This window comes from Danio rerio, chromosome 15, assembly GCF_049306965.1.
Source record: "Danio rerio strain Tuebingen ecotype United States chromosome 15, GRCz12tu, whole genome shotgun sequence".
NCBI classification, from domain to species: Eukaryota; Metazoa; Chordata; class Actinopteri; order Cypriniformes; family Danionidae; genus Danio; species Danio rerio.
This window is the reverse complement of record NC_133190.1, coordinates 44,137,501-44,148,429: the sequence shown is the minus strand read 5'-3', so window position 1 is coordinate 44,148,429 and position 10,929 is coordinate 44,137,501. Positions and strand designations below refer to the sequence as shown.

The 10,929-nt window shown below is 32.0% G+C and overlaps 1 protein-coding gene and 1 long non-coding RNA gene across 6 annotated transcripts in view; both read left to right on the top strand.

Moving 5' to 3' along the window:
- The first annotated feature begins 22 nt into the window (after positions 1–22).
- Positions 23–4,203, top strand: LOC137487791 (uncharacterized). 2 transcript variants are annotated; one of them, XR_012391057.1, is made up of 6 exons: positions 23–76; positions 1,319–1,424; positions 1,547–1,613; positions 2,915–3,099; positions 3,261–3,550; positions 3,848–4,203. It is a non-coding gene; the product is annotated as an uncharacterized lncRNA (long non-coding RNA). The 2 variants fall into 2 exon arrangements; XR_011006528.2 differs by having other exon boundaries at positions 1,547–1,617.
- A 2,581-nt stretch (positions 4,204–6,784) lies between these two features.
- Positions 6,785–10,929, top strand: part of nlrc8 (NLR family CARD domain containing 8) — a 16,070-nt gene continuing 11,925 nt past the window's right edge. For 3 of the 4 annotated variants that reach the window (XM_073924020.1, XM_073924019.1, XM_021466480.3), the window contains exons 1-4: positions 6,863–7,053; positions 8,110–8,216; positions 8,770–8,883; positions 9,188–9,298. In XM_073924020.1, the coding sequence (XP_073780121.1) occupies positions 8,158–8,216; positions 8,770–8,883; positions 9,188–9,298 (284 nt within the window). In that variant the 5' untranslated portion in view covers positions 6,863–7,053; positions 8,110–8,157. Of the gene's footprint in view, positions 7,054–8,109; positions 8,217–8,769; positions 8,884–9,187; positions 9,299–10,929 lie in introns of all 4 variants that reach the window. The other variant, XM_073924018.1, reaches the window with a different exon arrangement.

Here is a 10,929-nt window from a genome sequence, read left to right as displayed (position 1 = left end):
CAACCACCATGGCACGAAGATCACAAGAAGAAAAAGTTTGGTTTTTCAAAGTTTCACGTGGAGTCCGGTCAGAAAGGTAAGCTTTTTACTGCTTGTGTTCTGTATAATTAGCGAATTTAGAGCTTAAAACATTTCCACGGTGTTTGGTTGTAACAGCGTTTAGTAATTTAAAACAGTTTGATACGAAATTTAACTTGCTTTAAGAAACACGACTGGAGCTAATGTATGCTAACGCTAACAGTTACAAACACGTCTGAAAGTTCCTTTTCCTTTTACACAATGTTAGATTGTAACGTGTGTAGTAACTGAAAACTGTTTTAATTATTTCAAAGAAACATGAAACGAGTTTGTGTGTATGCTAACTTTGCGTTAAAGAAAGTTTCTGTAGACGAATCCATTAACTAACTTGGCAAAACGTGTTTTTTCCTGATTTAACATTATAAAGTACCGTGGATGTTGAAAAAAATCATTGTACAGGCGTATACTTATCCAACAGTATTAATTCTGTGATTATGTGTAAATAAAAACTAATCGTTTTGGATTAATAAAATATTATTGTTTATCTTGTTTATGCAGTTAGTCACGAAAAATGATCGAAACTCGACTGTTTACTAATCTCTTTAAATTATCCAAGAGAAATATATTACTATGCACTTTAATTCATATGTGTTAGCCTATGTGAATCAATTATATCTTTTGTTCAAGCTGTAATGGTCAGTTAATGTAAAACTGAACGTCTTAAAGCAGATTTTGATGTTTTTTTTATGTTATTGACAGTGATAAATTCTGATTTAAATGAATGGGTAACAATATTTGTAGGTTAAGTCTTATTGTTCTTGTTTAACAAAGGTTAGTGAGATCATTTTGCAGCACATCACGACCAAAGAAGTCAATGGCACACTCTTTTGAACGTGAATAGGCATGTTATAGTTGTGTGCTAAAAGTCCATTATAAGCTGTAAACTGCTGATACATTTTCAACATAGATTGAGCTTTTCAGACGTTACATTACTAATTGCTTCACAAACAGCTGAAATGGTTTATTGTTATTGGCTATCATCATCATTAAACATTTTTCACAATGGTAGGTTAATCTTCATGGGTACAGAATAATGCATGTGCTTGACCATCTTACAAATCTATGTCTCAGATTCATAAGGCTGTCACTCTGCATGAATCTCCGAATAAATCTTGTGCAACCTTCAGTGTACTGATTATTTACACTATAGGTATTATATGCATTAATTAACTTTGATAGTATTTCAGGATTTGAACTTTTCTTTACGGGAGGTTAACAACAATGTGATGTTTTATTATAGATGCATATGAGGAAGCTCGACTCAAACATCCACACGCAACTGTGATTTCTGACTGGCAGACAGATGAGGATGATGATCGCCTGTCATACATCTAAAGACAGAACAGGTTTGTTTGCAATTATTTTAAACACATACTGTCAACATTGTCATTGATCTATTACAACCTGTGAGTTTTGCCCTGGCACTATACTAAAGTGATGTTTTGTTTTGTAAATGTATCTGATTAAGGGACAGTATAGACACATCTATACCATGATGAAGAAAAATTACTTGGAACAAAGAGGCTGGATAAAAGGCAGGTATGAAGATTTCAGAAATCAATGCAGCACCACAAGTATCATCACCATCAATGACTATGGCAGAAATCTTAAGACCACCATCAAGATGCACAGATACTGTACATTCCAGTACACCAGGCGTGTCCAAACTACGGCCCGCGAGGCTTTTTATAAATATCAATAGAATCTGGCCCGCTATACAAAAATGAACGTAATTCAATAAATAACCACCGGGTGTCGCTATTACATGCATTCAATTAAGCAGCAGTTCTTGTTATTATCTATCTATCTATCTATCTATCTATCTATCTATCTATCTATCTATCTATCTATCTATCTATCTATCTATCTATCTATCTATCTATCTATCTATCTATCTGTCTGTCTGTCTGTCTGTCTGTCTGTCTGTCTGTCTGTCTGTCTGTCTGTCTGTCTGTCTGTCTGTCTGTCTGTCTATCTACACACAGTTGAAGTCTGAATTATTAGCCCCTCATTGATTTATTTCTTCTTTTTTAAATATTTCTACAGTATGTCTGATAATATTTTTTCTTTTGGAGAAAGACTTATGTTTTATTTCGGCTAGAATAAAAAGCGGTTTAATTTTTTTTATGAACCATTTTAAGGTCAAAATTATTAGCCCCTTAAGTCTTCAGAACAAGCCATTGTTATAAAATAACTTGCCTAATTACCTTAACTTGACTAGTTAACTTGATTAACCTAGTTAAGCCTTTAAATGTCACTTTAAGCTGTATAGAAGTGTCTTAAAAATATCTAGTCAAATATTATTTACTGTCATTATGGCAAAGATAAAATAAATCAGTTATTAGAAATGAGTTACTAAAACTAATATGTTTAGAAATGTGTGGAAAAAAAATGTTTAACTCTCCGTTAAACAGAAATTGGGGAAAAAATAAACACGGTGGCTAATAATTTAGGGGGGCTAACAATTCTGACTTCAACTGTATTTATATATATATACACATGTCTGTGTGATGTATGTAAAATTTGGCCCGCGACAACGTTTGTTTTTTGGCATCTGGCCCTCGGCCCAAAAAGTTTGGACACTCCTGCAGTACACCTATGAACATTTACAGTCTTTGTTCTAGTGCAGTTTGAGATCAAGACATAACTTATTGCATCTCGTGATGTCTTTGTAAGAATTGAAGACATCACTAAATTTGTTAAGGTTTAATGCAGCTAGAAAGTAAAGATCAACTAGAGAATATCAGCAGTGTCTAACCCACTGTTGTATTTACAGAAGTTGTATGAGAATAAGCTACAGGTTGATTTATACTAATCTGTTATTTTTCTTTTTTAGCACGACTGACTGAAGTTTTAAAATCATGCAACGTCATAAAGCAGCAGCTGGGCCTGATTCTCACAAAACCAAAACAGACGTGATGAAATTCCAGATGTAAACACATTTGACCTTCCTTTGGCCAATTTGATTTGGAAAAGCTTGAAAATCAACTAAAGGAGCAGCCCGAACAAATGAAGAAACTGGTAAGTTCAAGCTCTTGCTAATTTCAAAGTGTTTTAAGTTTATTTGTTTTTTTTTATTGTTTTTTTTGCTTCGTAGGTAGCCTACTTTTTTCCTAATTTTTTCTTTTTTTTTACATTAGTACTTGTTCACTACTAATTATCTGTTTATCTTTTAATCACAGATGGAGTGAGGACAAATGTCCATACCACGCCACTGATAAAGAAGTGGAAAAATGCATTACAAGGTAGCTACAACTTGCCCCTGACCGGGATGGAGGAAGAAAGAAGAGAAAGCTAATGTGTCAAATGTCTACATCACTATTTTGTTTTATTTTTTAAACAACATTTTAAGTGTATTAGGATGTTCCCTGATACTTGAACAATTTGTTTCTTTCATTTGCATTTATATGTATATGTATATAAATGTGTGTGTGTGTGTATATATGTATGGTATGTAGGTATGTATGTATGTGTGTGCGCCAAATTCTGAAGAAACATCTTGATACATTTTTAATAAACGTAATACAAATAAAATTATAAATATAAAATTGCACAAGACGTGTATATATATGAAATGTATAATCATCTCACTCATGTCTTGCTGTTTGTGCAATTGATTTTGTTCAAGTTTATTTAAAAATAAGTTTGACTTTATACTTCTGCAATTATTTATATATATATATATATATATATATATATATATATATATATATATATATATATTTGTTTGTTTATTATTATTTTAATGTTTTATTAAAAATGTTTCAAGATGTTTCTTCAGAATTCTGCAGTACTTTTTACAAGTTTGACTTGGATATTTTGCGGATTGTCATTGGTATTTTTAAGATGTTTCTTGCTATATCTTAAATTGGTTTCTATATTTAGGTTTATGTAAAATTTAGCTGTTTGTACAAATTTTTAATTCAAGTCTATTGGGAAAACAGGGTTGTTTTAAAAACATCTGTGTTTGTGTGTAATTTTTAGATTTTTTGTTTAAATCTTTCTGTGTGTCTTTAATGTGTTGTTTTATTGTTGTTTTTATATTGATATTCTTGTGCACTACAAAATTATTTATACAATTTTAGTACTATTTTTTTCTTGCAATTAATAAACGTTTAACATTTATTTATTTTGTCATTTGTCTGATTATTTTCGTTACAGAATGTGTATGCAGTTTGCACTTTATTCAAAGGTTAAACACAGTGCTTACACTTTGTGTTTACATTATAGCCTGTGTTTGCTGTTGTATAAATTGAAATGGTTGTAATACCATATATTAAGTACCAATGTAATACCAAAAGGTTTTATAAGGTGTATAAATACGGAGTCGCGCCAGCTCCGGGCCGCAGCGCACATTACCCTCGCGCCGATTCTGGCGCGGATGCGCAGCGTCGGCTCGCTTACGGCCGCCGCATCTGGCCCGCTTGATTCGGGCCGGAATCGGGCAGTGAGTCCACAGGCATCCGGCCCGAGTCCGGCAGCCGGAGTTGGGCCGAGGGGTAAGTCTTCGGCAGGCGACAATCTAGCCGGAACTGGCCCGAGTGTATTTTGCTATCTGGGACTGTTCAAGTTGCTACAGTAAATGTGTTTACTTAGTTTCTTTTTAAGGAAATGAATGTGAATTGTGTTATGTGATTTTGCATTTATTTAAAGAGCAAGTTAGATGTAAGATTATAATATATTACTTTTAAAAGTAACTTTACCCAACACTGTCAATAAATGTTTGTTTTTTCTTACTGGACACATTAAAGCATTTGTTAAATACATTTAATTAAATAATCGAATATTCTAAGATAATTATTGTGAATATTTGTTCATCTGTATGTTTGAAATATTTGTAATTATTGTCTTTGAGCATTTGTAATGGAAAACTACCAAATTTGCACCTCCGCGAGGTACAACATCAAGCACGTGACGTCATTGTCACTCCTGACAAAGTGAAAGTGAAAATAAAAGTTGAGTTGAAGGCATTTAAACCATTGATTTAAACACGTTGAAGCGATTGTGTATGAAAAAAACCTGTATTTTATGATATCAGTATTAGACCAATTCCTTTAGTTTACATTTAGACTTTGTCTGATAAAAAGGAGGAAACAATTATTATATCATTTTAATGTTAATAAAGAGGGGATCAGGTTTTAAAACGCTAAGCGAGTGACATTCATGTTTTCTCTGAAGGATATACGGTATATATACGGTATTGCCTTTAAACACTCTCTTATAGTTTAGTCCATCAGAGCACATCAGAACCAGAGTCGTGTGTTTGTGAGGAGTGTCAATCTAATGAAAGTACATTTTCTGTCCCTAGAATCACTCTTGAAAAAATGTTTAGGTTTACATTTTCTTTATATTTTAAAATAAATCAATATGTTAGTTGAATAATTACACACTTTTGAGTCACCAATGTGGCAATAAATGTGTTTTAATTACTTTTGTAAATTTCCAAACACCATAAAACTGCTCATCCCCACAGCCATGCACAGAAGGAAGAATTTCCATTTAAAATACAACAAAATATTTACAACAATCAAATTTATCAAGTTGGAATCACCTCATTTATTGTAAAGGTATTTTTTTTAAATAATAAAAAAACAACCTAGAGTATGAATGAATAAATATATAGATTAATCTACTTCATTTATTGAGTATATCATGCTCTTGTGTCAGACATTTTGTAAAATGCATTTTATCTTTTCTAATGGGTAACTCCACCAAAGAACACTGTTTCTGTGGTCATTAATTGTATCACTTGCCTTAATGTGTTTTTTCACTAGTCAGAAATGTCTTGACATACATAAATTAAAGTATAAAAATTTACAACCACTGAGTTCTGCTGCACTCAAGATTTAAGCGTTGAAGTAATGCATCATTACTTGTTTAAGTTTTAAATTTTTTATGGCAAATGTATGGTTGCATAAATGAACTAACATTGTGAATAACCCGTTTTAACAAATCTGATTAAAACAAACAAAAAATATGTATACTCTATTTGTGACTAATCTTGTTAAATGTCATTCATTCATTTTCCTTTCAGCTTAGTCCCTTTATTAATCGGGGTCGCCACAGCGGAATGAACCACCTTAGTGAAAACAATCAAGAAATAATATTTCTTAGAAATCTTTACTGTTGTCAAAAAGTGGGTAACACCCCAAAAATGGTACGTCTTTAAATAAATACATTAAAATAATAAAGTTGTTTTGTGATTTCATAAGGTCAAAAAGTAATTGATTAATGTGAACTAAGTTTAAATGCTAAAAAAAATATTTTTAGACATTTTATTATACCGAAATTAGAAGTTTCTGTAGAATGACCCATAGGCAATGTCTAAAGACAAACGTATAAAGCAAATCGAAGCATCTCTGACACAAATAGAACTCATGCACACTACACAGTTAATAATAGAAATCAAGTGAAAGTGAAAGTGAAGGGCCAAGTTTGGTGTCCCTATATGCTACTTTGCATTTAACCAATCCAAAACTCATTTAACCAACATAATATAAAAGGAGACTTCAATTGTGTGTGTTGTGGAGGTCTAATAAAATGTACAATCTCAAATTGCCAAAGAAAATTATTTTGGATTATATGAGTCAGTTAATTTTTTTTCAATAACTGGTAAAAGCGGCTTGCGTTTGCCGGTGTTACACCTGTTTCCACGTTTATCCCATTGGAAATGCTGAAGACTGTTTCTCGTCTGTTCCCTCTGTAGCAGAACACTTGAAACTGACTGATCGCAGCAGCCGCTAGTGGGCGGAGTCAGAGATATCCTCTGACAGGAGGACAAGCCAAGCCAATGCTATTTTTGACCGAGATGTAAGACAAACTGCTATTTCGCCATTTTCAAGAGCTGGAATAGACTCTTTATCAAGTTTAAAACAATATTTGAAAAAAAAAAAGAATCTTTAAAAACTAATCGTCGAGGTTTAGGAAATTAAATCAAAAAGCCTAACGTTAACTTACCTCAAACGTTGATGTAAGGTGAGTGCGACTGGCGTATTGAAATGAAAACGTTATCTGTAGGATGTTAATTCTCATTTTTAATACGTTTGATCGTTTTTTGGTTTAAACATCGAATATCTACTGTGACAAAGTGTTTTATATAAACTTTTCTTATGGCTAGCCGTTACGTTAGGCTAACGCCAATAACTGCTCGAGAGAGTGTTATGAAAGTCTGCTTGACAATATGGTTTAAGGTTTAAAATAACGTGGATGAACGTGGTTTATTTTTTGTCATATAATTTTGTGTTCATTTTATCAGCATATTGTGTATTTGAATTAATATATTTACCGTTATTCAGTCAGTGATGCATCAAATTACTTATAGATTATTTTTGGATCTATCATGGATGACAGATAAACAAAAACTCTCTCTTAAAAGCAGCGTTGGTTTTCAGCAGTTATTGAAATGTGTCCCATATAATCCCATTTAATCCAAAAAGGTTTTTTCCAGGACCTGGTACTATGAGTAAAAACTTAATTTAGATTTAAGTGATGTGGGAATATCAAAATGTAAAAAAAAAAAAAAATTATTATGATAAAATTGTGGGCTATTTTTTTCTCTTATGGTGTCCATACTAGCTAATTTTATCTTAATATTTCCAAACTTAGAGACACTTCTGTGGAGTAGTTGCTGTACTGTAGATTAGTTTATATTTTTATGTCAACAGTGTAAAAGTAAAGGAAAAACAAAAACAAAATGTGCAAGTTAATTAAAATTAAATGTTTTTTTATAAACCCTAATTAATGCAAACCTTCATTCAGTACATTTTAAGAGTAGAGGTACACAAACTGATCACAGTATAGCATTTCTCTTCTTTTTAGCTAATTATTTATGGTATTATGGTGTTTAAACTATCCGATTCTTGATGTTTTATTTCCAAACTAAGATCTGTAAAAAAAAATACTGTATTCACCGTAGTTCAATTTATAGTTTTTATGTTGGCATAGTGTAAGAAATGATTTTTAATGCACAAATAATTGTTTTATCTACAGCTAATACTTTAAACCAATAACCTCATCTTCTTATTCTTACAGTTCAAGAGAGATCTGATCCAGAGCCCAGCTGAGCGTCTATGCAGAGTAATGGGGTCTATGAATCATCCAAAACATTTTAAGAGTGGAGAAACACAAAATGATCTTGGGTATGGCTTTCTTTCTTTCTTTCTTTCTTTCTTTCTTTCTTTCTTTCTTTCTTTCTTTCTTTCTTTCTTTCTTTCTTTTTTTCTTTCTTTCTTTCTTTCTTTCTTTTTTTCTTTCTTTCTTTCTTTCTTTCTTTCTTTCTTTCTTTCTTTCTTTCTTTTTTTCTTTCTTTCTTTCTTTCTTTCTTTCTTTCTTTCTTTCTTTCTTTCTTTCTTTCTTTCTTTCTTTCTTTTTATGAACAGGACATTTGACTTTTTTATATATTTTCCTAAATTAATATTTGTGTTTTTATGGTGTCCATGTAGTTTTCAATTTTATGTTGATGTTATATGTTTATTGCATGTTATTATGGTACGTTATATCCAAATTTTCCAAACCAAGAGACACAACTGTAAGATTAGTTACTCTGCTGTTGTTCAATTTAGAGTTTTTATATCAACCATGTCAATAAAAACTAAAGAAAAGGTTGCAGTTTAACGCAAAATAATAATGTTTTATATACAGAACTTAACTCAGAACATTAAATTCTCATTGCCCATTCTCTCTGTGTTATAGTTCAGCTCATCAGAAGAGATCAGATCCAGAGCCCAGCTGTGTGTCTATGAAGAGTGACTGGTCTATGAATCATCCAATTAAATTTAAGAGTGGAGACACAAAGAATGATCTCAGGCATAGCATTTTTTTTTTATTAACAAAATACATTTGCCATTTTATATCTTTTGATGTCTACTAATGTTCATATTTGTATTATTATGGTGTTCATACTGTCCATTTTTATCTTAATGTTTTATTTCCAAACCAAGAGTCACATCTGTAAGTGTAGTTATTGTACTTTAATTCAATTTATGGTTTTTATGTCACCAATGAAAGTAAAATAAAAACAAAACAAAAGGTGCAATTAAAAGCAAAATTTAAAGTGTTTTATCTACAGAACTAAACTCAAACCATTAAATTCATTCTCTCTCTGTTGTAGTTCAGTTCAGAAGAGATCAGATCCAGAGCCCAGCTGTGTGTCTATGAAGAGTGACTGGTCTATGGATCCTCCAATGCAGTTTAAGAGTAAAGACACACCGCCTGATCTCAGGTATATGATTTAATATGTCATAATTAAGAGTATGGCAGTTTATGTATTCAGAATAGTGTCAGTAGTAATTTTAGCAAGATATGAAAAATGTTTGTTTTATACTGTGGTGATATCTTTTTTTAAATGTTTACATAAATATAGAGATATACACAAAGGGATCTTAGGTATGGTTTTTCGTCTAAAACAAAAGACATTTGACATGTTTTAGTATTTTAATGTTAATATTTGTGGTATTATAGTGTTCATATACTATCCAGTGTTAACAATGTATTTTCCATGTCAGGACATTAGGTCTGTTACACAAAATGAGTAGAACAAGCTCTGGGTTTAAGAGTAAGTTTAAGTTGAGAAATATAAAGGAATACAAACTGGTTAAGATCAGGTTGTTTCACAATGCTTGAGTTGATATACACATTCTCTGTTAAAATCCGCATGAATCGGAAGCTGCAACTATTACTGCAACTAGTATTATTACAGTTCCTATAGAAACGTAATATTAAATGAGAAAACAGTGGGCGTGGCTTGTTTTTCTACTGCAAGCTTATTAGATGTAGTAAAGTAGATGTTTATTCAGAAAACTTGGGAAAACGGTTTTAGAAGTGTTATGACAACCTAACAATCACCTCCTAGCGCTGTCAAAACTTAACTGTCATGATTTTAGTGTGATCAAAACAAGAAACAAAAAGGTGCGGATCCAAGTGCAGATTATTTATTTACAGTGCAACCAACAAGGTGATAAGAATACAAAGTAACAAATAAACGACAAAACCAGAAACTAAATCAGAGACAAGGCTCAGGAATAACAAACTCCAACAACTAAACCTAATTAGAAAACAGACGAGACAATAACACACGAACTAGACTAATGCAAAATACAAGAACAGGATCAGAATAACAAACTCGGAATACTGGACTTACTGAATACTCGAACAAGGAAGTTAAACGACGCGATGACAAACTGCGGTGAAATGGTTGTATAAATAGTCCAGATAATCAACGGTAACACAAAACAGGGGTCCGTTCTTCGTACGTGGATTACTCAGTTAGCTGGATTTGGATATTGACGATTTGACACGATCCAGGATCATTTCGTTCTTCAAAGCTGATCCGAGAGTTGTTGTCATAGCAACAGTTCTGCTAGGTCAAACCTGATCGGGAGCAGGTTCAATTCATATAAACAGGATTAGATCGGCTCAGTTCAAGCAAAGATAATACAGAAAGTGTGTTCCGAATTCTGATATTTTCTTACAGTAGTAGTTATATACACTTGGGAAAATGGTACATATTTTTTAACTATATAAAGTTATAGTCATTAATAAAATAAATAAAGTTATACATATTAATAAAACGTATGCAATCTGCACCCTCGAAATGAAAGTACAAAGACTGCCATCTGGTGCAAAGAGAAAACTTATTGATATGAACTTTTTAGATCGCTTTAGTACAAATTGTGTATAATAAACATGCACAATATGTGACTTTTTTAAAAAGCAATAATACATTTATGCAGTCATAAACATGTTTTGATAGTTAATATGCCAGTAATTTGATGCTTCACAAAAGTTGCAGACGCCTTTACCAATATGAAAATGCTTTTGTAAACAACCAGTTATTCTTTACACCGATTAAAA